The sequence below is a fragment of the Lagenorhynchus albirostris genome, chromosome 15, assembly GCF_949774975.1.
Source record: "Lagenorhynchus albirostris chromosome 15, mLagAlb1.1, whole genome shotgun sequence".
Taxonomy (NCBI): Eukaryota; Metazoa; Chordata; class Mammalia; order Artiodactyla; family Delphinidae; genus Lagenorhynchus; species Lagenorhynchus albirostris.
This window is the reverse complement of record NC_083109.1, coordinates 51,676,125-51,701,441: the sequence shown is the minus strand read 5'-3', so window position 1 is coordinate 51,701,441 and position 25,317 is coordinate 51,676,125. Positions and strand designations below refer to the sequence as shown.

Genomic DNA, 25,317 nt, shown 5'->3' with positions numbered 1-25,317 from the left:
GGGCGAAGCTACGTACGGGTTCCATGCCACGCTAGAACTACAACTCCCAGGATGACCTGGGTGGAAGGCGGGAGGCCGAGGAGAGCGCTAGCGTCGCTAGGCCCTGTGTCCTCTCGGCCCCTAGTGGAAAGTCTCTGGAATGCGTTGTTTGCTCCGGTGCGCCCCCCAGACATTCCTCGCAACTGGCTGACGGGAATCGTAGTTCTTCGACGACAGAGTTGAACCTCCTTCGGGCCTTACGAAACTACACTTCCCGATGCGGTTTTGGCGCCTGCGCACAAGGCCGGGGGGCGTACTACGGTTCCCGGCAGGCCCTGCGACGCGCGCAGCTGCGTGCTGACGCACATAATTGGTCGTGCTGACGTGCAGCGCGGCCCAGGCGGGGTGCGAGTGGCGCAGTCGGAGTCCGCTGCGGCCCCGGAGGAAGCGAGGAGTCGGCGGTGTTGGCTGAGGCGGGCGGGCCGGCGAGGCAAGGCGGCGGCTCCAGGCCCCGAGGGACTCAGGAGCTCGAGCAGCGGCAGCGGCAGCGGCAGCACCTCTCCCCCTCGGAGGCGGCGGGCGGAGGCGGCGGCGGCGGGTGAGAGAGCGCGCGAGCCGGGTGGGGGAGGGGCGGCGGCCCCGGCGCAAGGCCAAAGCGCGCGGAGAACGGCTCAGGCCGCCGCGCGCACGCGCGCTCGCCGCCCCTAGCTCGCGCGCGGACGTCCTTGCTGGTCTGCCTCCCCTCCCCCCTTCTCGCGGTTCCTGTCGCGCGCGGGCTTTTATTCTTCCCTCCCCCATGGCAACGGCGCGCGCCGCCGACTGCACTCAGGCTCGCGCGCGCTCTCGAGGGGGGAGCGCGCGACTCGGCTTCTCGCCTCCCTGACGCGTGCGGCGAGGAGGCCCTCCTGCAGCTGTCTTTGCCGACATTTTCTCGGCGAGGAGGGGGCTGCGGCGTCCGGGGCCCGCTGCCGGCTCCTTTCCCCCGCGCTTCTCCGGCGTCCGGCCTACCCGTCCCTCCCGGGGGCCTGGGGTCGGGCCCGGAGCCTCCCATACTATGGGGCGCCGCGCAGCCCCCTCCCCCATTTCTCAAGGCTGAAAATAGGCCTTGGCCGCTCAGCCAGTGCAGAGAAGGTCTTGAACTAGATGTCCGGGAGAGTTAGGCAGTTTGGATTCATTACTGTGTGTCATGAGGTATTAGGAAGAGAAGGGTTCTAAACGTTTTAAAAAAAATTTACATATTTGGTTTAGGTATGTAAAGGCAGATCACATACTCCTTTCTTTCTTGCACTTTTTCATCGTCTCCCCCAAAGTTGTGTTACGGCTGGGGAGGAGGCTGCCAGCCCTTCCTTGAGAAAACGCTGGACTTTTGTCACTATTTCGCACACAACTTTTCTAGGCCTTGGTTTTCACTCGGACGCTTTTCTAAGATATCTTCTGGGTCAAAAATTGAAGAGTTGTGTTTCCTCTTGAGTGTGAGTCTAGGTCTCTTCCTGAGCTAGTATTTTAGCTTCTGGGGTTTCATAGTGTCTACTCAGCTACTACAGTGCCCCAGTGCTGAGCTTGTTGTGCTTATTACTTTTGTCCATTTTCTTGCACACTCTCCTCCCTTTTTGGTGCGTTTTTTTTCTTGAATACCATAATACTGAATTTCAAGACCCCTTTCTGCCTGGCTAGTTGGGCATCGTGATAATTTTCCAACAGAAAAAACGCCTTTTTGTCTTTTTTTTTTTTTTTTGCAGCTTTTACTGTCAGCTTTTAGCTTGGGTGATTTTTGCATACCCACAGTCCTGGACCCCAGTTTAAGTGTCCTTATTTAGGTTTTGGTGATTTGTGTTTGTGTTGTTAATACACTTTTTGGTCCATCCATCCTTTTAGTGTTTTGAGCACTGTCTTAGATGCTGTGGTATTTCTGTTTGTTTGGGTTTTTTTTTTTCTTTTTTGGCTCATTCCGTAAAAGTTCTCCAGTCTGTTGTGATTTAATATCCTTTGCTTAGCAGCTGCTGGTTATCCTTTTCCAGGGAGTGGGAGGATTATTGTGTGAGGTGGTATGGAAGTGTGGGTGAATGGTTAAGCTGAAGAATTGATTGCAGGTCAGAAGCGTTCTGCAAGGGAAGCAGAAACTCGGTAGGGTATAGAGAGCCAAAGAAGGCCTAGCTTTAGAATAGGGAGGAGAAAAATAAAAGTGAGGGTTGGAAAATTTCTTGTGCTGTAAAGAAATTTTTCATTTCTTTGCACAGTTCCACTTGCCTTTCATAGATTTAGCATCATTTGTCACTCCTTTAACTCAGTATTGTTATTTCGTTTTGTTTTGCTTTCAGATCTCTAGAGTCTGCAACTGGGATTGGGCAGGGACCCAGCCTTAGAGTTGGGGGGTAAGGGGCTCCAAACTGTTTTAGAGTTGTCCTAGCTCCCTTTCATTCAGCATCTCCCTGTATGGGGTGGGGGGGGGGCTTTAGTACATTCTTCCAGGTATTTGTATGATGTTTCTTTCAGAATTTTTAAAATGAAGCCTTTTCTTTTATCCAGTTCTATGTTTTTCCCCTTTACTTTCACTAATCTCTCCACTTTGTTCCTTGGGTTCTTTCCTGGGATCATTTTCCCTCACACATTTCCCCATGTGAAACTATCTCGGACAGGATGAGTTGGAGAAAAAAACAGAGTACATGTAGCTGGAGAAAGGAATAGAGTGTACGTAGCCAAGAAATCTAATCAGTAAAACTAGGGTTAGAGGGCTCTTCAGAGTCATGCTGGGGTTGGGACAGATTGAGAGGATAGAACCTGGTAGGAGGCACGTGATAATGAGAGGGTTAAGGACGGCCTGGAAGAGAAAAACTAGGAAATGAGATAACGGGACTGTTAGGGAAAGTTGACAGTTTGACGTTAGTGAAAGTGAGGTATGAAGAGTGGGGGTTTTGTAAGTGCAGGGGAAGGAATGTAGAGAAGGTATGGGGACAGTTGGAACAGAGGAGGCTTGTTTGGTGTATTTAGAGCATTGAGTTGAAAATGTAATATTTTACAGGAGCTAGTGAGAGTTCGGTGAGCCACAAACCATGTGAGAAATCCTATTGGGAAGGAAATTGAAGGAATATGTTATTAGTCAGGATAGTTGATTGGAAATGGCCCCTTACTTCAGAGGTGAAGTATAAGAGGATTACATATCCAAAGTTCATGTGTTTCTGATGTGCATGCTGGCCTTTAGCCTGGGCCACCTTTTGGATATCTAGGGGCTGTTCAGTCAGATTGTATTCATAATTTCTGGCTATCTTCAGGGTAGCCTGAAATGCTTAGGTCAGTTCTTGAAGAGTCTAGACTTGGACTGCAGGCCTTTGGGTGCCACAGATCTTCGTTTGGTGTTTGTTGTGCCCTGTTTAGAGGCCTCAGTCAGTTGCCAGGGTTAGGAATTAGAGTAGTTGGTGAAGATACCAGTTGTGTATATTGGGGCTAAAGGAGAATAAAGAGAGTGTGTGGAGAAATTTGGGAGAAATGGGATCTTTGTTTTGGGTGGAAACAGGAAAGCTAGGTGAAAACAAGAGTGGCTCTTGCACATTGTGGGGAAAGGCTGTAAGAGCTGGGCTATGATTTGGTGGAAAGAAAGCAGTGCTGGAAGGATGAAGAACAGGTTTTTTTAGGAGACCAGGAGGATTATGCAGCTAAAGGAGGTTTAGTGTGGAGAGACATGTTGAAGTAGGGTTGAAGAAGAGCAGGGATTTGGGTGGTGGTAAGTGGCTAGTTTGGGGCCAGGGGCCTGACCCGTGTCTCCCCGCTCCCCTTCAGGAGCGGTGGTGCCCCACCCCGGGCACGGGGCCATGTACAACGGGATCGGGCTGCCGACGCCCCGGGGCAGCGGCACCAACGGCTACGTCCAGCGCAACCTGTCCCTGGTGCGGGGCCGCCGCGGTGAGCGGCCTGACTACAAGGGAGAGGAGGAACTGCGGCGCCTGGAGGCTGCCCTGGTGAAGCGGCCTAATCCTGACATCCTGGACCACGAGCGCAAGCGGCGCGTGGAGCTGCGATGCCTCGAGCTGGAGGAGATGATGGAAGAGCAGGGGTGAGGGAGGGCTGGGGGAGAGCCAAGCACTGAGTGAGTGCAGAGCTGGGGGAGTTAGGTGGGATGTAGGGAGCTTAGGGCTGGTTGAAAGAGGCCTGGAGAGGACTTGTAGGAGGGGAGGAGGTAAAGGAGCTAGCGGATTGAAAGGAGTTAAGGGACAGTTCAAAGTGAGAGATGAGGAACCTGTGTCTGGGATATAAAAGGGAGCCTTTTATGAGGTATTTAGATGGAGGCACATGGGGAAAGAGGGGGGCCATTGAGAAGCAAATATGTGCTTTAAGGGAGAGGTGGGGAAGCAGACCAGGGAAGAGACAAGAGGTAGCTAGGTAAGCTGATATGTGTTGTCATTGGTAGAGAAAAGGAAGATAAATGGATTTAAGGATTGAGGGCTTGGACAGTAGCAAAGGCAGGAAAACAGGAATTGGAATAATACCCGGATAAAAGGGATCATGGGTTGGATAGGGAATTGAGATTTTAGAAAAGGACCCTATTAAGGTAGAAAACCTTTTAGAGCAGTGGTTTTCAAACTTAAGCAGTGGCGCCCGTTTCATATAATGCATGTTCCTTTGGAATCCCAGGAAATGAAAGACTTGTTCTTGTTGATTGGATTTGGGGAGGAACACCTGGAACTCTGCCTGCTTAACTTTCCTCTCTTGGCCCCTGGAGTGTAGCATGTTTAAAATCCACTGTTCTAGAGGGTGTAGTCAGTGGAGGGAAGAAAGATGACAGGAAAAGAGCAGGATTTAATAGAAGGGCCCTTTGGGTGACAGTGAGTGAAAAATTGTATGTGTGCATGGAAAGGGAAGGGATCCTGCTGGGAACGAGGGAACTGTAAACCTGGGACTGGGGAGAGTGTCTAGTCAACCTCTAACCCTGAAGGCTTTTGTTCTCCAGGTACGAGGAACAGCAAATTCAGGAAAAAGTGGCGACCTTTCGACTCATGTTGCTGGAGAAGGATGTGAACCCTGGGGGCAAGGAGGAGACCCCAGGGCAGAGGCCAGCGTGAGTGTTTCCCTCTCTCGATTTTCTCTGGACTTTATTCTGCTTTTGTTGTTCTCTCTGTTTAGTTTGGACTTTCTCCCTGCTCTTGTCTTCATTTTCTCATGGCTGTTTGTGTGAATATGACTCTGCATTTTGTTCTCTATCTCCTTTAGACCTTTGACCTTTTCTCCTCTAGGGTAACTGAGACTCACCAGTTGGCAGAATTGAATGAGAAGAAGAACGAGAGACTCCGAGCTGCCTTTGGCATCAGTGATTCCTATGTGGATGGCAGCTCTTTTGATCCTCAGCGTCGTGCTCGGGAAGCTAAACAACCAGTTCCTGAGCCACCCAAACCTTACAGGTACACAAGACCAAGAAGCCAGTGTCAGTTTCTCTTCCTAATTCTAAGCACTCTGCTCCATTTTTTGTGTGTGGACTATGTCTTTTCAAATTCTTGAGATTTTGTTTTTCTGAAGTTGAAATGTCTAAGAAAGTTTGTCTTAGCACCCATCTCTGCCGTTTTTCATCTTTCCTCAGCCTTGTCCGGGAGTCTAGCAGTTCTCGCTCACCAACCCCAAAGCAAAAGAAGAAGAAAAAGAAGAAAGATAGAGGACGGTAAGTTAGTTGGAAAGCTATTCTAGTAGCCAGAGGACCAAACCTGTCATGTTTTTTCTCTCTCTCTGGAAATAGAGTATTCTTATTTCTAGGAAGTAGGAGAGAGTTGTCAGAAAAGTCAGGGAAGAGGGAGTTACCATTCAGGTCTCACCTGGTAGAAGAAATAATGTGTGCTGCTTCAGTGGGGAAGGGTTGATTCTGTACCTCTGCAAAACTGATCAGCAGCATTTTGGAGTTATGTTGTTTTTTCCATTTTGGGGTTTGTTGCTATATAATAGGTATCTACGCCTCTTGGAGAGTAAATAAGTTCTGGGCTTAGATCGGCACATTGGTGCTATTGGAGTTGTTCTGTGCTTTAGACGCTTTTTTGGGGATGGATTATAAGTGGGTGGGCCAGAGAAGGAGGCAGGCTGAATGACCTGTTTCTGAACCCACATTTAGCAGGTCAGAGAGCAGCTCTCCTCGACGAGAGAGGAAGAAGAGCTCTAAGAAGAAGAAGCACAGGTATGAGCTGGGAACAATTGGAGAGGTTTGGTGAGTCCAGGCCTAGGTAAAAAATAATAATTTTACTTACTTTTTACCAACAGGTCAGAATCTGAATCCAAGAAAAGGAAGCATAGGTAAGAGCTCTTTGTGGCATTGGGAACATAGTGGCACATGGAGCAGTGAGCCATTGCTTGATGGCCTTGCTGGCTCTTTAGGGTTTTTTTTTTCTTGGGGTAAAGCTCAGTTCCTTGATCTCCTACTGTCAGTAACTCAGTTCTTTCCATTTTACTTTTCATTTTATTTCTTTTTTTAAAAATGATTTTTATTTTAAATAATTTTGCCTTATTTCTCAGGTCTCCTACTCCAAAGAGCAAACGTAAATCTAAGGACAAGAAGAGGAAGCGGTGAGTGAATTAGAGGGGAATTTGCTTAGTGAGTAGATGAGTGCCACCTGGGGATAGGGCAGAATCAGTCACATCCCTGACTGGTAAAAGGTTGAAGGGTGGATAAGGGGAACCCAGTGCAGGTGTGACAGCACCCTGAGCTGTGGTGGTGGTCTTCCTTCAGGTCTCGAAGTACAACACCAGCCCCCAAGAGCCGACGGGTGCACCGTTCAACTTCTGCAGACTCTGCTTCCTCTTCAGATACTTCCCGCAGTCGGTAAGGGGTGGTCCAGGAGGAAGGGAGGGAGAGGGACTTGTGGGTTAATCAATTTAATATTTATTGAGCGCCCACGGTGTGCTAGGCGCTGCACAGACCATTCGGAAGACACGGTCCCTGCCCTCTAGGAGCTGACAGGCTAAAGCAACAGGATGGACAGACATATACATTTCCCCTTCTCTTTTTTTTTTTGTTTTTTGTTTTTTGTTTTCTTTTGTTTGTGATTTTGTTTTGTTCTGATATATATGGACTGCCAGAATAGGGAGGGTGGTGGTTTGTTCGTGGTGTCTGGGGGAGGAAGGAATCCTTACCCTGGCTTCCTTAATCGGGGAAGGCTTCCTGAAGGAGGTGGGCTCAGAGGTGAGTTGTGAATGAAGCGGGTAGGGAATGGACTGGGTGGAGGGTTTTGGGAGGTTTGGGGGAGGTAAATATAAAGGGGTAGAGGGAGAACATTTTTGGGGACTGATGTTGAGAAGAGAAGGAGCAAAGTGAACTGGACTTGAATTTCAATATGAGTTACTTGAATCCTGTGAGTAAGAGAAGGTTCTTTGGAAGAGGGTTATATTGAAGAAAGGTGGATGGGAGCTGGGGAGGGGGTTTTCTGTTCTCCCCTGAACTGATTTTCTTCCTCTTTTCCCATCCTCAATTACCTCCCTCAGGTCTCGAAGTGCTGCAGCTAAAACCCATACAACTACCTTGACTGGGCGAAGTCCTTCCCCTGCTTCGGGGCGTCGAGGGGAGGGAGATGTACCATCCAGGGAACCAGGTATCACCAACATAGGGCAGCCTAGTAGCCCGGAGCCTTCTACAAAGCAGCCTAGCAGCCCTTATGAAAACAAAGATAAAGACAAGAAGGAGGTATGTTCCTGAGTTAATGGATATTCTTTGGTTTGCAGGGCTGTGGATTCAGGATAGGTGTGTGAAGTTAAGGGAGAAGTAAGGTCCGGTTTTGTTTTTTGCATTCCTCTCAGTTATTCATAAAGTTCTCTTTTTCATTTGCAAATCCTTTAGAATTGTGGCTTTCAAACTTTACTGGGTGTTAGTTTTACATCACTGTCTTCTTTGTACTTACAAGTTGATAGAACTGGAACAAAAAAAATTTTTTGAACTACACCTAACTTTACTACTTATAGTGTCTCTAGTATCAGTTTCATTAAATGCTGGTTGTGGCTCATTAAAACTTTGCAACACACTGGGTTGCTGCTTGCAGTCTGAAAACACAACTTTGGAAAGATCTATTCAGTACCTGTTGTTTTATACTTGCTATTAAAATTCAAGCTCTAGGGCTTCCCTGGTGGCGCAGTAGTTGAGAGTCCGCCTGCCGATGCAAGGGACATGGGTTCGCGCCTCGGTCTGGGAAGATCCCACATGCTGCGGAGCGGCTAGGCTCGTGAGCCATGGCCGCTGAGCCTGTGCGTCCGGAGCCTGTGCTCCGCAACAGGAGAGACCACAACAGTGAGAGGCCTGTGTACCGCAAAGGAAAAAAAAAAATTCAAGTTCTAATCATGTTTTCTTACTTCAACAGTCACAGTATAATTTAAATTGCTTTTTGCTAAATTTGTAGCTCTCCTGTCTGTTTTCCATGTTACCCAGAGTTGGTTTTCCAAACTGCAAGTTGGATCATCTCAGAAATTTAATTTACTTCCTATTGCTCTTGACTTTAATATTTAAAGCTTTTATAACTTGGTCTCTTTCTGTATTTCCCTGTACTTCATTCTGGTCTTTCTTACTCACATAAGTCACGTACTCAAATCTTTGTTTTTTTTCCTTTTATTTTAATATAGATATTTTTTAAGAGTGAAGTCAGTCATTTTGGGAAACTGCTTTATCTTTCCATTTAAAAATACCTTCTTTTTTGCACTCAGCATTTTGTAATGGTTGTCTGTTGTGAAATATAGTACATTAGTTTGCATTATGTTTTTTCTCTGGATAGAAAACTCAAGATTGTAGATTCTGTTTTCGTACGTTTCTCACTGTGTTTTATATTATGTGATCTCTTGTTATTGAATGAATGTGACTGCCTGTGGTGAGGAAAAGGACCAGTTGGTATAATGGGGTGCATAGAGGAAAAGTTTCATAGGAAAGGGTGTTGGGATCTTACAGGTGATAGCAAGTTTTGGTGCTTACATACCCGTATCCTTACTCTCTTTTCCACTCTTAGAAATCTGCAGTTCAACCTAGCCCCTCTCCGGAAAGGAGCAGCACAGGGCCAGAACTACCTGCTCCCACTCTGCTCCTTGCTGAGCAATATGGCGGCTCCCCACAACCCCTTGCAACAACCCCCTTAAGTCAGGAGCCAGTGAACCCCCCTTCTGAGGCTTCTCCAGCCCAGGGCCATTCACCACCTAAGTCTCCTGAGAAACCTCCCCAATCTTCTTCAGAGAGCTGCCCACCCTCTCCTCAACCTACCAAAGTTTCTCGGCATGCCAGCTCTTCCCCTGAAAGTCCTAAACCTACACCAGCTCCTGGGTCCCGCCGAGATATTTCTTCTTCTCCTGCATCCAAGAGTCGCTCACATGGCCGAACAAAACGGGATAAGTCACATTCTCATACTCCTTCTCATAGAGTGGGGAGGTCCCGTAGTCCTACCACTAAGAGGGGGCGGTCTCGGTCTCGAACCCCTACCAAGAGAGGTCATTCTCGGTCCCGGTCACCTCAGTGGCGTAGGTCCCGGTCTGCACAGAGGTGGGGACGATCTAGGAGCCCCCAGCGACGTGGCCGCTCTAGGTCTCCTCAGCGACCAGGCTGGTCCAGGAGCAGAAATACACAGAGAAGAGGCAGGTCTAGGTCAGCAAGACGAGGCAGGTCACACTCTAGATCCCCTGCAACTAGGGGCAGATCTCGTTCTAGAACACCCACCCGGAGGGGCAGATCTCGGTCTAGGACACCTGCCAGGCGGAGGTCACGATCTAGAACACCCACTAGGCGCAGGTCTCGGTCTAGAACACCAGCCCGGAGGGGCAGGTCTCGGTCTAGAACACCTGCTAGGCGCAGATCTAGGACCCGATCACCAGTACGACGGAGGTCTCGTAGTAGATCGCTAGCCAGGAGAAGTGGCAGGTCACGCTCTAGGACCCCAGCCAGGCGTGGGCGGTCACGCTCCAGAACCCCAGCCAGGCGTGGGCGGTCGCGCTCCAGAACCCCAGCTAGACGAAGTGGCCGGTCACGCTCTAGAACACCAACCAGGAGAGGGAGATCTCAGTCTAGGACACCAGCAAGACGAGGAAGATCCCGTAGTAGAAGTCTAGTTAGACGGGGAAGATCTCACTCTAGAACACCACAAAGAAGGGGCAGGTCTGGCTCCTCATCAGAGCGGAAGAACAAATCCAGAGCATCACAGAGAAGGAGCAGGTCCAACTCAAGCCCAGAAATGAAGAAATCTCGAGTTTCTTCGAGGCGGAGCAGGTCTCTCTCTTCACCAAGGTCCAAAGTAAAATCCCGCCTGTCTTTGAGGCGAAGCCTTTCAGGGTCCTCTCCACGCCCTAAACAAAAGTCTCAGACACCACCAAGGCGCAGTCGCTCCGGATCATCCCAACCTAAAGCTAAATCTAGAACACCACTAAGGCGAAGTCGCTCTGGTTCTTCTCCGCCTCCTAATCAGAAATCTAAAACGCCATCAAGACAAAGTCATTCCAGTTCATCTCCTCAACCTAACGTGAAATCTGGAACGCCAAGGCAGGAGTCTGTAACAAGTCCCCAGGTAAATGAACAATCTGCAACACCACAAAGACAGAGCCGTTCTGAATCATCACCTGACCCTGAGGTGAAGTCTAGGACCCCTTCGAGACATAGCTGCTCTGGGTCTTCTCCTTCTAGAGTGAAATCTAACACACCTCCAAGACGGAGCCGATCTGGGTCATCATCTCCACAACCCAAAATGAAAGCAGTAACGTCACCAATCCAAAGCCATTCTGGCTTCTCTTCTCCAAGTCCTAGTAGAGTGACATCTAAAACACTTTCAAGGCAAAGCAGATCAGAGTCTCCATGCTCCAAGACAGAATCTAGATCGTTGCAAAGACACAGCCATTCTAGATCCTCCTCTCCAGATACCAAAGTGAAACCTGGAACACCACCAAGACAGAGTCACTCAGGGTCTACTTCGCCATGCCCCAAAGCAAAGCCCCAAACTCCACCAGGGCATAATCTTCCTGGATCAAAGTCACCATGTTCCCAAGAGAAGTATAAAGATACATCAGCACAGAGTTGCTCTGGATCTTTCTCTCTGTGTCCAGGAGTAAAGTCCTGCACACCACCCTCAGCTCTGCAACAGAAAGGACAATCTCCAACTTCACCAGACTCTACATCTGGTACTTCAAGTCCAGAAATGAGACAGAGTCATTCTGAATCTCCATATCTGCAGACCAAATCTCAGACACCTCCTAAGGGTGGCCAGTCCAGGTCCTCATCTCCAATCACTGAGCTGGCACCCAGATCTCCAACAAGACAAGATAGAAGTGAATTGTCAGAAGGTCCTAGGCTGAAATCTGGAATGTCTCCTGAGCAGAGCGGGTCCCAGTCTGACTCTTCCCTATATCCTGCAGTGGACTCTAAATCTCTTCTGGGGCAGAGTAGATTGGAGCCTTCTGAATCAAAAGAAAAAACGAGCTTACTCCTTCAGGAGGATGTTACTGCATCATCTCCAAGACCAAGAGACAAATTGAGTCCTCCTTCTGTGCAGGATAGGCCTGAGTCTTCACCAGTACTCAGAGACACCCCTAGAACTCCATCAAGGGAAAGAGGTGGTGTTGAGTCATCTCCAGATACAAAAGACCGAAGTAGTGCATTAACTAAGCCAAGCCAAGATGAGGAATTAATGGAGGTGGTAGAGAAATCTGAAGAATCCTTAAACCAGGTCCTGCCCCATTTGTCTCCAGAACTTAAAGAAATGGCTGGAAGTAACTTTGAATCATCTCCTGAAATAGAAGAAAGATCTGCCATGTCTTTGACTCTTGACCAAAGCCAGTCACAGGCTTCTTTGGAAGAAGTCCCTGCAGTGGCCTCAGCTTGGAGCGGGCCACACTTTTCTCCAGAACATAAAGAACTGTCTGACTCTCCTCCCAGAGAGAATAGCTTTGGCTCACCTTTAGAATTTAGAAACTCTGGCTCTCTTGCAGAAATGAATACTGGATTTTCTCCTGAGGTTAAAGATTTGAATGGACCTTTTCCTAATCAGCTGGAGACAGATCCATCTCTAGATGTGAAAGAACAATCAACAAGGTCCTCCAGACACAGCAGTTCTGAGTTATCCCCAGATGCGGTGGAAAAAGCAGGAATGTCTTCAAATCAGAGTGTCTCTTCGCCAGTACTTGATGCTATACCTAGAACACCCTCAAGGGAAAGAAGTAGTTCTGCATCTTCTGAAATGAAGGATGGTTTACCCAGAACCCCCTCAAGGAGAAGCAGGTCTGGGTCTTCCCCAGGACTTAGAGATGGGTCTGGGACCCCCTCAAGGCACAGCCTATCTGGGTCGTCTCCTGGAATGAAAGATATACCTAGAACACCATCCAGGGGAAGGAGTGAATGTGATTCCTCTCCAGAAGCAAAAGCTTTGCCTCAGACTCCTAGGCCAAGGAGTCATTCTCCATCATCCCCGGAGCTCAACAATAAGTGTCTTACCCCCCAGAGAGAAAGAAGTGGGTCAGAGTCATCAGTTGAACAGAAGACTGTGACTAGTACTCCTCTCGGGCAGAGACGTCGGTCTGGATCTTCTCAAGAACTTGATGGGAAACCCAGTTCATCGCCTCAGGAGAGAAGTGAGTCAGACTCTTCTCCAGATTCTAAAGCTAAGACACGAATGCCACTTAGACAAAGGAGTCACTCTGGATCATCTCCAGAGGTCGACAGCAAATCCCGGCCTTCTCCTCGGCGTAGTAGGTCTGGCTCATCCCCTGAAGTTAAAGATAAGCCAAGAGCAGTACCCAGGGCACAGAGTGGTTCTGATTCCTCTCCTGAACCCAAGGCTCCGGTCCCTCGGGTCCTTCCAAGACGAAGCAGATCAGGTTCATCAAGCAAAGGCAGAGGCCCTTCGCCTGAAGGAAGCAGCAGTTCTGAGTCCTCTCCAGAACACCCACCCAAATCCAGAACTACTAGAAGAAGTTCTAGGTCATCACCAGAGCCCAAGACCAAGTCTCGTACTCCCCCTCGCCGTCGCAGCTCTCGATCATCTCCTGAGCTGACTAGGAAGGCCAGGCTCTCCCGTAGAAGCCGTTCTGCATCATCCTCACCAGAGACCCGCTCTAGAACTCCCCCAAGACGCAGAAGAAGTCCCTCAGTGTCTTCCCCAGAGCCAGCCGAAAAGTCAAGATCCTCACGCCGGCGGCGTTCAGCTTCATCTCCACGCACTAAGACAACTTCAAGGAGAGGCCGTTCTCCTTCACCAAAGCCTCGTGGGCTGCAGAGGTCCCGTTCCCGCTCGAGGAGGGAGAAAACCAGAACAACCCGTCGTCGAGATAGGTCTGGATCTTCTCAGTCAACCTCTCGGAGAAGACAGCGGAGCCGGTCAAGGTCTCGGGTTACTCGGCGTCGCAGGGGAGGCTCCGGTTACCATTCAAGGTCTCCTGCCCGGCAGGAGAGTTCCAGAACCTCCTCTAGACGCCGAAGAGGCCGCTCTCGGACACCCCCAACCAGTCGGAAGCGTTCCCGCTCACGCACATCACCAGCCCCATGGAAACGCTCCAGGTCTCGGGCCTCTCCAGCCACTCACCGGCGATCCAGGTCCAGAACACCCCTGGTTAGCCGACGGAGGTCCAGGTCTCGAACTTCACCAGTCAGCCGGAGGCGATCAAGGTCCAGGACATCGGTGACTAGACGAAGATCTCGATCAAGAGCTTCCCCAGTGAGTCGAAGGCGATCTAGGTCCAGAACACCGCCAGTAACCCGCCGTCGTTCAAGGTCCAGAACACCGACTCGCCGACGCTCCCGTTCTAGGACTCCACCAGTGACTCGGAGAAGGTCCAGATCTAGGACCCCACCAGTAACCAGAAGGCGATCTCGAAGCAGAACCTCCCCTATCACTCGCAGAAGATCAAGATCCAGAACATCCCCGGTCACCCGAAGGAGGTCAAGATCTCGCACATCTCCGGTAACTCGAAGGAGGTCTCGCTCTCGAACCTCTCCAGTGACACGCCGCCGATCTAGGTCCCGAACTCCTCTAGCTCTTCGGCGCCGCTCTAGGTCTCGAACCCCATTGTTAGCACGTAAGCGTTCTCGAAGTCGCTCACCACTTGCTATTCGCCGCCGTTCTAGGTCCCGTACTCCACGAACAACTCGGGGCAAACGGTCCTTAACAAGATCTCCTCCAGCTATTCGCAGGCGTTCTGCGTCCGGAAGCAGTTCTGATCGTTCACGTTCTGCTACTCCTCCAGCAACAAGAAATCATTCTGGTTCTCGGACACCTCCAGTAGCGCTCAATAGCTCCAGAATGAGCTGCTTCAGTCGTCCTAGCATGTCACCAACTCCTCTTGACCGCTGTAGATCACCTGGAATGCTTGAGCCCCTTGGCAGCTCTAGAACACCCATGTCTGTCCTGCAGCAAGCTGGTGGTTCCATGATGGATGGTCCAGGTCCCCGAATTCCTGATCACCCGAGAACGTCTGTGCCAGAAAACCATGCTCAGTCTAGAATTGCACTTGCCCTGACGGCTATCAGTCTTGGCACCGCTCGGCCTCCTCCGTCCATGTCTGCAGCTGGCCTTGCTGCAAGAATGTCCCAGGTTCCAGCTCCAGTGCCTCTCATGAGTCTCAGAACAGCCCCAGCTGCCAGCCTTGCCAGCAGGATTCCTGCAGCCTCTGCAGCAGCCATGAACCTGGCCAGCGCCAGGGCACCTGCCATCCCAACAGCAGTAAACCTGGCTGACTCAAGAACGCCAGCTGCAGCAGCAGCCATGAACTTGGCCAGCCCCAGAACAGCAGTGGCACCTTCGGCCGTGAACCTTGCTGACCCTCGTACCCCCACAGCACCAGCTGTGAACCTGGCAGGAGCCAGAACCCCAGCTGCTTTGGCAGCTTTGAGTCTCACGGGTTCTGGCACAGCCCCAACTGCTGCAAACTATCCGTCCAGCTCCAGAACACCGCAGGCTCCAGCCCCTGCAAACCTGGTGGGTCCTAGATCTACACATGCCACAGCTCCTGTGAATATTGCCAGCTCAAGAACCCCTCCAGCCTTGGCCCCTGCAAATCTCACTAGTGCTAGAATGGCTCCAGCCTTGTCTGGTGCAAACCTCACCAGCCCTAGGGTTCCCCTCTCTGCCTATGAGCGTGTTAGTGGCAGAACCTCACCACCACTCCTTGACCGAGCCAGGTCCAGAACCCCACCAGGAGGCCCAGGCTCCAGAACCCCACCATCTGCCCCAAGCCAGTCTAGAATGACATCTGAGCGGGCTCCCTCTCCTGCCTCTAGAATGGTACAGGCTTCCTCACAGTCAGTTCTTCCTCCAGCTCAGGATCGGCCTAGGTCCCCTGTGCCATCTGCTTTTTCTGACCAGTCCCGATCTTTGCTTGCCCAGACCACCCCTGTAGCAGGGTCTCAGTCCCTTTCCTCTGGAACGGTGGCAAAGACCACATCCTCTGCTGGTGACCACGATGGCATGCTCTCTGGCCCCGTCCCTGGGGTGTTCCACCCAGAGGGTGGGGAACCAACTGCCTCTATGGAGGCCCAGCAGCCTTCTGCTTTGGCTGCCCTGCAGCCAGCAAAGGAGCGGCGGAGTTCGTCCTCCTCGTCCTCCTCTAGCTCCTCCTCTTCATCGTCATCGTCATCGTCGTCGTCCTCCTCCTCCTCTGGCTCCAGTTCTAGCGACTCGGAGGGCTCTAGCCTTCCCACTCAACCTGAGGTAGTACTGAAGAGGTGAGAGGACTTTTAGAACTCTTCTACGGGGAAGGTTTTGGGGATGGTTGGTCGGGGTGGGGGGGGAGAAGCCCTATCCAGAGGTTCTTGGCTCTCTGAGGAGGTATGGGGACCATGATCCTTAAGCTGGGGGTAGAAGAGAATGCCGGGGTGGGGGTTAACGGGGGGAGGAATGGGACAGGTAAAAGTCTCCGAAGGTTAATTCTCTAGAGGATAATGATAAGTTTTCCGTCTCTACAGAGGACAGAACTAGAGGAAATGGACTTAATTTTACAGCAGGAGGGATGGCAGTTAGACCTCAAGAGGAACTCCCTGGGCTGGAAGGATCTTCAGAGGTCATCCTATCCCTCTCCCTGCCTCCAGGCAGGACGGCCCCTCCCCCAGCCAACCCACACACAGAGGCTTCCCCATGCTGTGGCTCTCCTCTCTGAGGACGGAGAGGACGGAGACCACTCAGCCTGGCTTCCACACCTGAGCCCAGGGACCTTATTCCTCCATCAGGGACATTCTTGAGGTTTAACCTTGATCCCTTTTGCTGCGGGCCCCAGCCTGTTGCTTGTGTTAGCAGAGGTTGGGTCAGTTGGGGCCACTGCTCTCCAGAGAATGCACTCACTGGCTCTCGGTTTGGAGAGCTCCGGGCCTTTCTCAGGCACCCCTCCCCCACTGCCATTCCTCCAGGCCAAGGAAGGTAGGGTTGGGGCTGGGGCAGCTTGTCTCCTTGTGACGCCCTCTTCTCCCACAGGGTCCCCAGCCCCGCCCCAGCCCCAAAGGAGGCTGTTCGAGAGGGCCGTCCTCAGGAACCGACCCCAGCCAAGCGGAAGAGGCGTTCTAGCAGCTCCAGTTCCAGCAGCAGCTCCTCCTCTTCATCGTCCTCTTCTTCCTCCTCTTCCTCCTCCTCCTCCTCCTCCTCCTCCTCTTCGTCTTCCTCTTCTTCCTCTACTTCTTCCTCCCCCTCCCCTGCTAAGCCTGGCCCTCAGGCCTTGCCCAAACCTGCAAGCCCCAAGAAGCCACCCCCTGGTGAGCGGAGGTGAGTGCTGCCTTGCTTGAGAAGGAAGGGGTGGGGTGTGACCCTGGGTTGTGAGATCCCTGCTGGACTGTGGTGTCTGCTTGTACAGTAGGAGTGGGGCTCTCCTCTCCCTGCTTACTCTGTTGTGCCCTGTTCTGGCAGAGGGCTGTCATCCAAGTGGGTGCTCAAGCCAGAATTGGGGAGTCCTAGGTTCCTTCCTCTCCCTGCCCCTGACATGCAGCCTGGTCCCAGGTTCCAGGGATTCTAGCTTTTAAGTCTCCCCTTTGCTACTGCCAGGGTCTGGCCACCGTCATCTTCTCCCGACTCTATCCACAGCCTCTTCCCTGTCTCCCTGCCTCCACGCCATTCTCTTCCACACGTAGCCAGAGGGATCTTTCTAAAACGCACATCTGGTTACTCCCTTCACAAATCCTTCCGGGACGCCCTGTGGCCTGCAGGATAAAGCCCCACCTCTGCGGGAATGGCGTGTGAGGCTCTTCACCAACTGGCCTTGCCTGCCCTGTGTTCTCCTCTCCTGCCCGCCCCCACACATGCCCTGTGCTCCAGCCACACTCAGCAGCGCCTTGCAGTCTAAGGAGAACCCCATGCCTTTGGACATGCTGTTCCTCCTGCCTGGAATTCCCTTGTCCGCCTGGTGAACTCCTCGTTCTGCAAGACTCCGCTCAAACAGCACCTTCAAGAAGACTACCCTGCCCCTTCCCTGCCCTGCCCCATGTCTCCCTCCCCTGGGTCCCCAGACCCCATGTACATCGGTCCTGCGGGGCTGCTTCCCACACGTGGGGCCAAGCGAGCCTCCCTTGGCCTTCCTTCACCATCAGACTGAGCCCCTCCAAGGGCAGGGACTGTCTTTATCTTTGCCTCCCCCGCTGCACCCCGTGCCCTGCCTGTTGGGGTACTCGGTGGATGGTGTGCGGGCGGATGGGTGAGTGAGCGGATGAAGGTGGGTCTGAGGTTGGCCCTGCGTGGTATGAGGTTTGGTGGTCAGGACCTGGGGTGGGGTGGGGGTGGTCCTGAGTGCTGGCTTGTGGGTTTGAAAGAGTGTGGCACTATGGGGACCTACTCTGATCCCCAGGTCCCGCAGCCCCCGGAAGCCAATAGACTCCCTCCGGGACTCCCGGTCCCTCAGCTACTCGCCTGCGGAGCGCCGCCGCCCCTCACCCCAGCCCTCACCGCGGGACCAGCAGAGGTAGGGTTGCCAGTGTGTGCTGTCCTGCCAGCAGCCCAGTCTGGCTGCCACTGATTTCTGCAAAATAAGTTCTAAGGCTCCAAGGTACCAAGGGTTGGTGGTGTCCTGTGTGTGGTCTCATGTCTGTCCTTCATTGTAGCAGCAGTGAACGGGGTTCCCGGAGAAGCCAGCGTGGGGACAGCCACTCCCCGGGCCACAAGCGCAGGAGGGAAACGCCCAGCCCTCGCTCCGTGCGGCACCGTTCCTCCAGGTATGTGTCTTTGTCACACTCTAGGGCTGGGCTCACTTCTGAGAGCTCCAGGGCTGGCTGGGGCCTCTGCATTGATTATTCTCTTCCATTTCAGGTCTCCGTGAATCTTTTTTGGGGAATTCCACCATACCCCAAGTTCTGGAGCCACAGGACGTGCCCCCTTTCTCCCCAACAGAGCCGTGGGAGGAGGTCTTTGTCTGCCCTCCCCACCAACCCTGGCAGCATCCTGGGGGAGGGCTCCCTTCTTTCCCTCCCTCTTTTTTTTTTTCTTTGTTCTGTGAAATGTTAATCTCTGTGAGTTTTTCCTGGTTCACATGTTTTGGGGGGTTTGGGGTGGGTGGGAATGAGAATGGGAGTTGCGGGAGGGGAGGATACAGTTTGGGACTCCCAGGTCTTGACTCAGAAAGGATCTGGGAGGCACTGTCCCCCTTTTAGCCCCAAGTTCTTGGGGGGGATGATGGTTTGGTACTTGCAGACCTGTGTGAGGTATACCTGGAAAAAAGGGGCAGTTGATTAGTTGGCTCCTCTTGGCCTCCCAGTGAGGTTGTGGCCCCCTCCCCCCCAACTTTTCTTCACGTTTCTTAAAGGCATTTTGGTTTTTTAAAATCTGTACAGCAAGAGCAACTTTTTCTGTCAAATAAAAACGAGAAATGCAGGAATTGGGTCTATAGATTGTTTATCATGGGTGGGGAGAGTTAGTTAGGAGAGGAGCTGCCCTTATTCTGTGGCTGCATCCCTCTTGCAAGGGGCATACCTTGGAGGAGCCTTATGGGGTGGCTCTAGGCTGTGGATCCCCCACAGAACCCACTCAAACCAACACGCTCATTCCAGCTGGGAGCCAGCATGCTCATGCTAGGAGGGGGCTGGCCACTCTGAAGAAACAAAAGCCTCTAAACCTTTTATCCCCAGGCTAAGCAGAAGGCTGGCCTGGGGGCCCTGGGTTCCTCTCCCCATTATGGCCTTTTGAGGGGTAGGCTGGGCTGGGGGTTGGTAGCTGGACTCAGAGAGCTTGGGATGCAGCAGGCTGGCCTGGAAGAGGCTGAGGGTGGGGCAAGGCGGGGAGCACCAGTGAGGTGATGCCTGAGTCAGGAGAAGGTGTGTAGAAAGAAGCAGCAACCAGGTGGACACCCAAATCTCTTTTATTGGGGGGGGTAGGGCGGTTGGGGGACCTCTCACTGCACAGCTTGTTCATTGGCGCTGCTTCCTGAGTCCTGTGGCTTCATCACATCCGGCAGCTCGGGTGGGCTGGAGAAGGGCTCGATGCGCAGGGCCTCAAAGGCCTCATCTGGTGGAGAGGGGGTGGCCACTGCAAAGTGAGTCTCCCACACTTACAGAACCAACCTGATCCTGCTCCCCTCCCCCAGCCTGGCCATGCTAGGGCCCTTTTCCTCACCCTCTGCATCCCTCAGCCTCTGGGATTGCATCCACCTACAATCTCCCCCATCACCTTGTTCCCTTCTCTTGCTTCTCATCATACTTTGAATAAAATCATCATGTCATTATGTCTCTCCACATGTCTCCTTGTGGTCCCCATGTTCCCACATCAACCTCTTTCTTGCCTCAAGGTCTCTGCATTTGCCACTCCCTAGCTTGACACTTAGAATGGCTGGCTGCCTAAGAAAGGCATCCAGGGGCAATCAAATATCACCTCTTCAAGGCCACGACAGTGAGAGGCCCGCACACCGCGATGAAGAGTGGCCCCCGCTCGCCGCGACTAGAGAAAGCCGTTGCACAGAAACAAAGACCCAACACAGACAAAAAAATAAATTTTTTTTAAAAAAGTTTAACCAAAAAAAAAAAAACCACCTCTTCAGAGAAGCGTTCCCCAACCACCCTGTACAACCACCCACTCTACATGCCCAATGCCCTGTGCATTACACTGGGAACACTTAATCGCTAGCGCGAATGCCCTGTTTCTCTTGACCAGCTGCTTTCCTACTAGAACAGCAGCCCCAGGAAGATTTTCCCTGTCATTCCTGCTGTTACTACACAGATAAATGAACACAACTTTTTCTTCTACATGGGAAACTTCTCTCCACCTGGCTCAGGGATCTCAACCAATTAGGCTCCCCAGGGGAAGTCGGTCAGGTCTGACAAGTTTTAACTTTGGGGGTTGAGGGGCTGCAACTGGCCTCTAGTGGGGAGAGGCCATCTTTCATAATAGCCAGAGATGTTAAACATCCTGCAATGCACAAGACAACCGCACCCAGAATCATCCAGCCCCAAATGTCAACAGCGCTGAGGTGAACACACATGGCCCAGCTTAATAACAAATTCATCTTCCGAGCCACAAATCTGAGTGACAATTCTTGCCTTCATCACCTCTCTCCATTCTTTGGAAATAAAGTCTGGAAGATGCTATTTAACACCAGACACTATCATATCTCCCTAACCAAGCAAACCACTTTGGGGGGTGGGGAGAGACCCGTCTCTGCACAAGGAAACTACCCACCCAGAAGTGCGTTTTTGCAAGTGGAAGCAGACAGACTGCAGTCCACACCACAGCCCCTATCAAAACAGCAATGACACACCTGAGGTGATGCCACCAAGGGTCCACAATCTATGCCATAAGTGGGGGTCATGGGGAGAAAAAATCACCTCACTGTGCTGTGATTTTTTTCACCTGCAAGATGGTTGAGTAGCTGCAAGTCTATAGGGTGCCTCTGTTCAAATTAGAGGAAGAGATACTTTTTCTGGAAGAATGCAGCCTGGCCCTGGCTTAGGAAGAACAGATGTGCTTTCAGCCCTCCCTTACCTGCCTCCTGAGCGCTTGCAGGGCCTGGGGTGCACGGGGGCTCACATTGCTTTGCTGTGAGGCTGGTCCCAGTGTCATACTCCTTTATGGAGACAAACTCCAGTCTGGGAGGGGCGGGGCGTGAAGTAGCTGCCCGAAGACACAGCTGCTGAGGCCTCACATAGTTTATCCTTATGAAACTGAGAAGTGCAGCTAAGGCTATATGCTCCCTCCTGAGCCCTTGCTACATTTTCTTACAAGAAGCTAGAAAAATAACTCCCTGTAACTTCATCCAGATTTACCCAGCCATTCACACAGCCCCTGGGTCTGTCTACAGCTGTGAAAACACCCTATAACTCCTGTTTAAATTTCCAGAGACAAAGGATAAAATTTAAATCTTTTTCTTGGCAAAAGGAGCAACATAAACCACCCCAACCCCTCAGGTTTCTGAACTTTGGTCACGGTGGAATGTGGTTAAGGAGAGTACAGGCTCTGGGGCAAGAAAGGGCTGAACCTGATCTAACCTCCCCAGGCTTAGTTTACTCATCCTTAAAATGATCACAATACAACTCTGGCCTGTACAGAGATGCTGGGGGAGTAAGCGATGTACCACGGAGACACTGGCTGGCATGGTGCCCAGCTCAGACAAGGTCCTGGCAGCCAGCAGCTGAACTGTGGCCTCCCACATGACTGCCAGCAAGCCTCGGCGTCCATGTCTCCCAAATGGGGATGGCAGTGCTTACCCCTCAGGGCTATCAAGAGGATTAGATGGGACAACAGAAATAAAATGCAGAGTGCAGGGCCAGGTGCTCAGTAAGTTCACTGTAACTGTAAGCTAGTACTGTGACTAAGAATCTTTGAATCCTCCATGAAATGGGCTTCAATTTCTACAAGTATCTCATGTGCTTCTCATTGTTTTTAATGGGGGAAGCAAACACACTATTATAGGATATTGCCGGCATTTGGTGAACTAGGAGACATGGTCCAGGAGGAACAACTGCAGGCTCCCTGACCACCCCTTTCTTTGGCCATTTCCACCCTGTCGCTGTCCCTCTCACCTGCCCTGAAGGCTAGCCCCACAGTGGCTGGGGCCTGAGGCCGTGCTGTCTGGCTGGTGAAGCCACACTCGCCCAATGTCTTTCCGTCGTCCAGAAGCTGGTCGTCCTGAGGAGAGAGGCAGGCAGGGTCTCAGAAGAGGCCCCAGGAGGGGCAAGTCCCAAAGACTTCTCTGGTCAGCAACTACACTGAAAGTCAGAAGACGGAAAAGAAACAGCCCCGAGTAGGGCCCAGAACCACCCCAGAGTATATCAAACAGTTTCCAGGACTACACCCAAGACTTTCCAAATCAGAACCTCCCAGGGTAGGGTAGGGGTCTGGAAGCTACACTCCTGCAACTCCAGGTGAATCTAATCTAATTTCAATCTACAACCCCCCTGCAACTCCAGGTGAATCTAATTTCAAGTGTCAGTGACCCCCATCTGGCCACAGGCAGACCTGGTTGAATCCCAGCTCTACCACCTTGCACAAGATGTGCAAGTTTGATGTGAAGTTTCCTTATCTGTAAAACGGGAGTTATTGGAATTCCCAACTCATAGGGCAGCCAGAGGCTTCAATGAGCAAAGGACCTACAGAAAGCACAGAGCACAGCAAGTGAAACAAGCTCAGGCAGTAGGAAAGGTCCTTATTATAGAAGCCCCAGCAGGTAACAAGAAGGCCTTTAGAGACAAAGGGGGTGAAGGCTCAGCCTGCAGCAAAAGATCAGTTTCCCAGTTTCCACCCAGAATCAGATCAAGGAACTTAGGTGAGGGACCTCATGCTGCCAGAAACTTGAAATGAGGGGCCAACAAACAGGACTCCCCAATGAAAACCCCAAATCCCACGACATCCTTGCTGGATAATTGCAATTGGCTTGTAAGGGGGAAAGGGGCGGGGGCTTTTAGAACATCAGCAGTAAGTTGGGGAGTAATAAACAGTTGTTGGGTGAAGAACTGGTGGGACCTGACTCATCTCAACACCCTCCATTTCTCCATTTCTTTGTATTAAGGCGTGTCTGGGGCGGGGGGCGTGTGAGAGTCCTGCACACGATTGAGCATCGGGGTTCAAATCCTGACTCTGCCAACAACCTTGGCCTCGTTAAGTGGCCACCTCCGAGCCTGTTTCCTTAACCGCAGAGCAGGGAAATCAAGGGCCAGCACGTCGCGGGTGGGACCGCTGTAGGGATCAGATGTGACGCTGGCCCTCGGCGCTCAGCATAGGGCCTGGCGCGCGACTTTCAAGCCATCCGAACGGAGACCCCCGGTGTAGCGACCGCTATCGGGGCTTCATCTCCCCGAGTTCGAGCAACGGCCCCACGCGGCGGAGTTCCGGCCCGCGGCAACCGGTCGCTGATGTTTACATCAACGACTGGGCCGCCTTGCGCCCACGGCCAGGCTCGGGCGGCGGTTCCGAGCAGCACGCTCCCCCAGCTCCCGGCCGCCCGGAACCGACGGGACCGCACCTTGTACAGCCGCTGCTCGTCCGGCGGCCGCTTGAGGATGCCCTCGACGATGCGCTTTAGCTCGAACACAGTGCTCGACTCCTTGGCGTCCGTGAAGATGGTGGTCTTGTGGCGCCGGATCATGAGGAACACGTCCTGGGGGCGGCGGGCCGGGGTGAGCGCGGAGCCCGGACCCCCACGCACGGCCCACCGCCCTTGCCGCCCCCGGCCCCGGCCCCGGCCCCGGCCAAGCGCCCCTCCCCCAGCGCCCGCTCACCATCGCGGCGGCTGCCTCTCCCCCTCGACGCGCCGGCGCGGCCGCGCTCCGCCCCGTTCCCGGCAGCCCGCGCGCTGTTCCCAGCGTACCCCGCGTCTGGCGGCCCCGCCCCATGACCGCCATTTTAAGTAATCCGTAAAGGGGCGCGCTACGGCCGAGCCTCCGACTGCGGACTGGGCGCCGTGGCGCGGGGCGGGGCCGGTTGGTGGAGTGGCGGAGGTAGTGGGAGGCCGACAGGGACCGAGCGCGGGAGGGACGCAGGGCGCGGTGGCGCCATCTTGGGTGTGGCAAAGCCAGTTCCCCATGTTGATGCAGTCTAGGGGACTCCCGTCCTTGTGGGGAATGTCAGCCTTGTGGGGACTAACTTCAAGCGTAGGGTGCCTCACAGCCTAATGAGAGTGAATGAATGATGTGTCTCGGTCATCAGGGCGGCAAGACATTCACATCTCAGCGAGACCTGGGCTGCCAGGTTTGGGAGTCTGACTCATGATTATGGGTCTTCCTGGCGGGTGTTTTGAGGAGGTGTTAAATTCTGGATCTTTCGGCCGCCGTATCAGGAAACAGCCCCATGTCCCTGCCCTAGCCTTGCTGTAAGGATTATTTAAACCAGTTTACCGAGGCTTTAGGGCCTGTAAGAATCCTTGGAAGCTGCTTTTGGGGTTAGGGAGTGTGTAAGCAGCTCTTTGCAGGAAACTGCCCTCAGCAGGAAGCCCCTTTTCTTGTCACTTTAGCAAAGCTATATTGTAACTAACTTTTTGTGGGGGGGGCGCATACTGCTCACCACGTGGAAACTTAATTCCCCTGACTGGGGATCCAACCCCCTGCCCCCCTGCGTTGGAAGGTGGATTCTTAACCACTGGCCCACCAGGGAAGTCCCTGTAACTAACTTTTAAACCAGGCACTGCCCCTCCACCCACCCCATGTTCTACCTACCCATCTCTGGCCCAAGCACACCTTTCAAATCTTTTAATTACACAATACCTTGCCAAACCAGTTGGTTCTTTAGAACAATGAGCAAGTATTTAACAGATGACCAGATCTCTTCCCTAGCTTTCCCTTCAGTAACCTGAACAAACTGTGTGACCAAACTGTGTGAACAAGATAACATCTAGAGGAAGAACCCAAGAAGTTAACCAGCCTGCATGCAGTGGAGGGATGGCAATAATTCTGACCCGCTATCTCAACAATTAACTGAGATTACTTCCCTTCTGCCCTTTAAAAGTTTCATGGCCGAGCACAATCTGTGGAGGTGGTTTTTGGGGGACGCTGAGTCTACCATCTCCCCAGATTGTTGGCATTCTGATTAAAAGCACCTTTCCTTTGCCACCAACATTTGTGAGTATGCAATTGATTGTGAGCAGCAAGCAGCAGGACCCCCATTTGATAACAAGGCCTGGCAAACATCCTCGGAAGAAGCAGCATGCATGGCCAAAGTTGGTGTTCACGCTTCCCAGGAGGAGGGTGCCCTGGGCAACTGCCCGCCTTTCTGCCCAGGTCCACTCAGGCTCCAGAAGGGCCTGTGGACTTGGTTTCCCTCTCTGGCTGCCCTTCGTACCTACTGACAGCCTAGGCCTCCCTCCTTGGTAGTTGGATGCTCTCCTGCATCGCCCCAAATTGCAGTTATACTAGAGCAAGAGAAGGAGGCTTTTTCAACCTCTCCCAGGGAGAGGGAGAACCTCAGCTGAGTCATTGCTGGCACGTGCCAGAGAAGGCATGCCGTGGCACCCAATGAGAGATGAGCCAGTGGTGACCCTGGA

General features: G+C 52.4%; 2 protein-coding genes across 10 annotated transcripts; one reads left to right on the top strand and one right to left on the bottom strand.

Moving 5' to 3' along the window:
- The first annotated feature begins 368 nt into the window (after positions 1–368).
- On the top strand, positions 369–18,732 carry SRRM2 (serine/arginine repetitive matrix 2). 9 transcript variants are annotated; one of them, XM_060123416.1, is made up of 15 exons: positions 419–577; positions 3,754–4,027; positions 4,922–5,029; positions 5,205–5,369; positions 5,546–5,623; positions 6,068–6,127; positions 6,211–6,243; positions 6,463–6,513; positions 6,677–6,769; positions 7,429–7,627; positions 8,931–15,610; positions 16,353–16,637; positions 17,710–17,823; positions 17,963–18,073; positions 18,168–18,732. In XM_060123416.1, exons 2-15 carry the CDS (start codon positions 3,786–3,788, stop codon positions 18,175–18,177), a joined length of 8,229 nt encoding a protein of 2,742 aa, XP_059979399.1. In that variant the 5' UTR covers positions 419–577; positions 3,754–3,785; the 3' UTR covers positions 18,178–18,732. The 9 variants fall into 9 exon arrangements, with proteins under 9 accessions (XP_059979405.1, XP_059979404.1, XP_059979401.1 ...); XM_060123415.1 differs by having other exon boundaries at positions 6,065–6,127; positions 17,966–18,073; XM_060123414.1 differs by having other exon boundaries at positions 6,065–6,127.
- Positions 18,733–19,194: 462 nt separating this feature from the next.
- Positions 19,195–23,698, bottom strand: ELOB (elongin B). Its single transcript, XM_060123423.1, has 4 exons — positions 23,561–23,698; positions 23,305–23,439; positions 21,866–21,971; positions 19,195–19,358 (listed from the first exon to the last, which is right to left on the bottom strand). The coding sequence occupies exons 1-4, from the start codon at positions 23,681–23,683 to the stop codon at positions 19,246–19,248; spliced, it is 477 nt and encodes a 158-aa protein (XP_059979406.1). The 5' UTR covers positions 23,684–23,698; the 3' UTR covers positions 19,195–19,245.
- Between the last annotated feature and the right edge of the window lie 1,619 nt (positions 23,699–25,317).

Excerpts from the sequence above, each read along its gene's own strand:
- SRRM2 (XM_060123414.1), top strand. The coding sequence starts at position 3,786 with ATGTACAACGGGATCGGGCTGCCGACGCCCCGGGGCAGCGGCACCAAC. Across the intron at positions 4,028-4,921 it reads GAGATGATGGAAGAGCAGGG|GTACGAGGAACAGCAAATTC; the intron begins GTGAGGGAGGGC and ends TTTGTTCTCCAG. Across the intron at positions 5,030-5,204 it reads ACCCCAGGGCAGAGGCCAGC|GGTAACTGAGACTCACCAGT; the intron begins GTGAGTGTTTCC and ends TTTCTCCTCTAG.
- ELOB (XM_060123423.1), bottom strand. The coding sequence starts at position 23,683 with ATGGCGGTCATGGGGCGGGGCCGCCAGACGCGGGGTACGCTGGGAACA. Across the intron at positions 23,440-23,560 it reads GAGAGGCAGCCGCCGCGATG|GACGTGTTCCTCATGATCCG; the intron begins GTGAGCGGGCGC and ends CGCCGCCCCCAG. Across the intron at positions 21,972-23,304 it reads ACGAGCAGCGGCTGTACAAG|GACGACCAGCTTCTGGACGA; the intron begins GTGCGGTCCCGT and ends CTCTCTCCTCAG.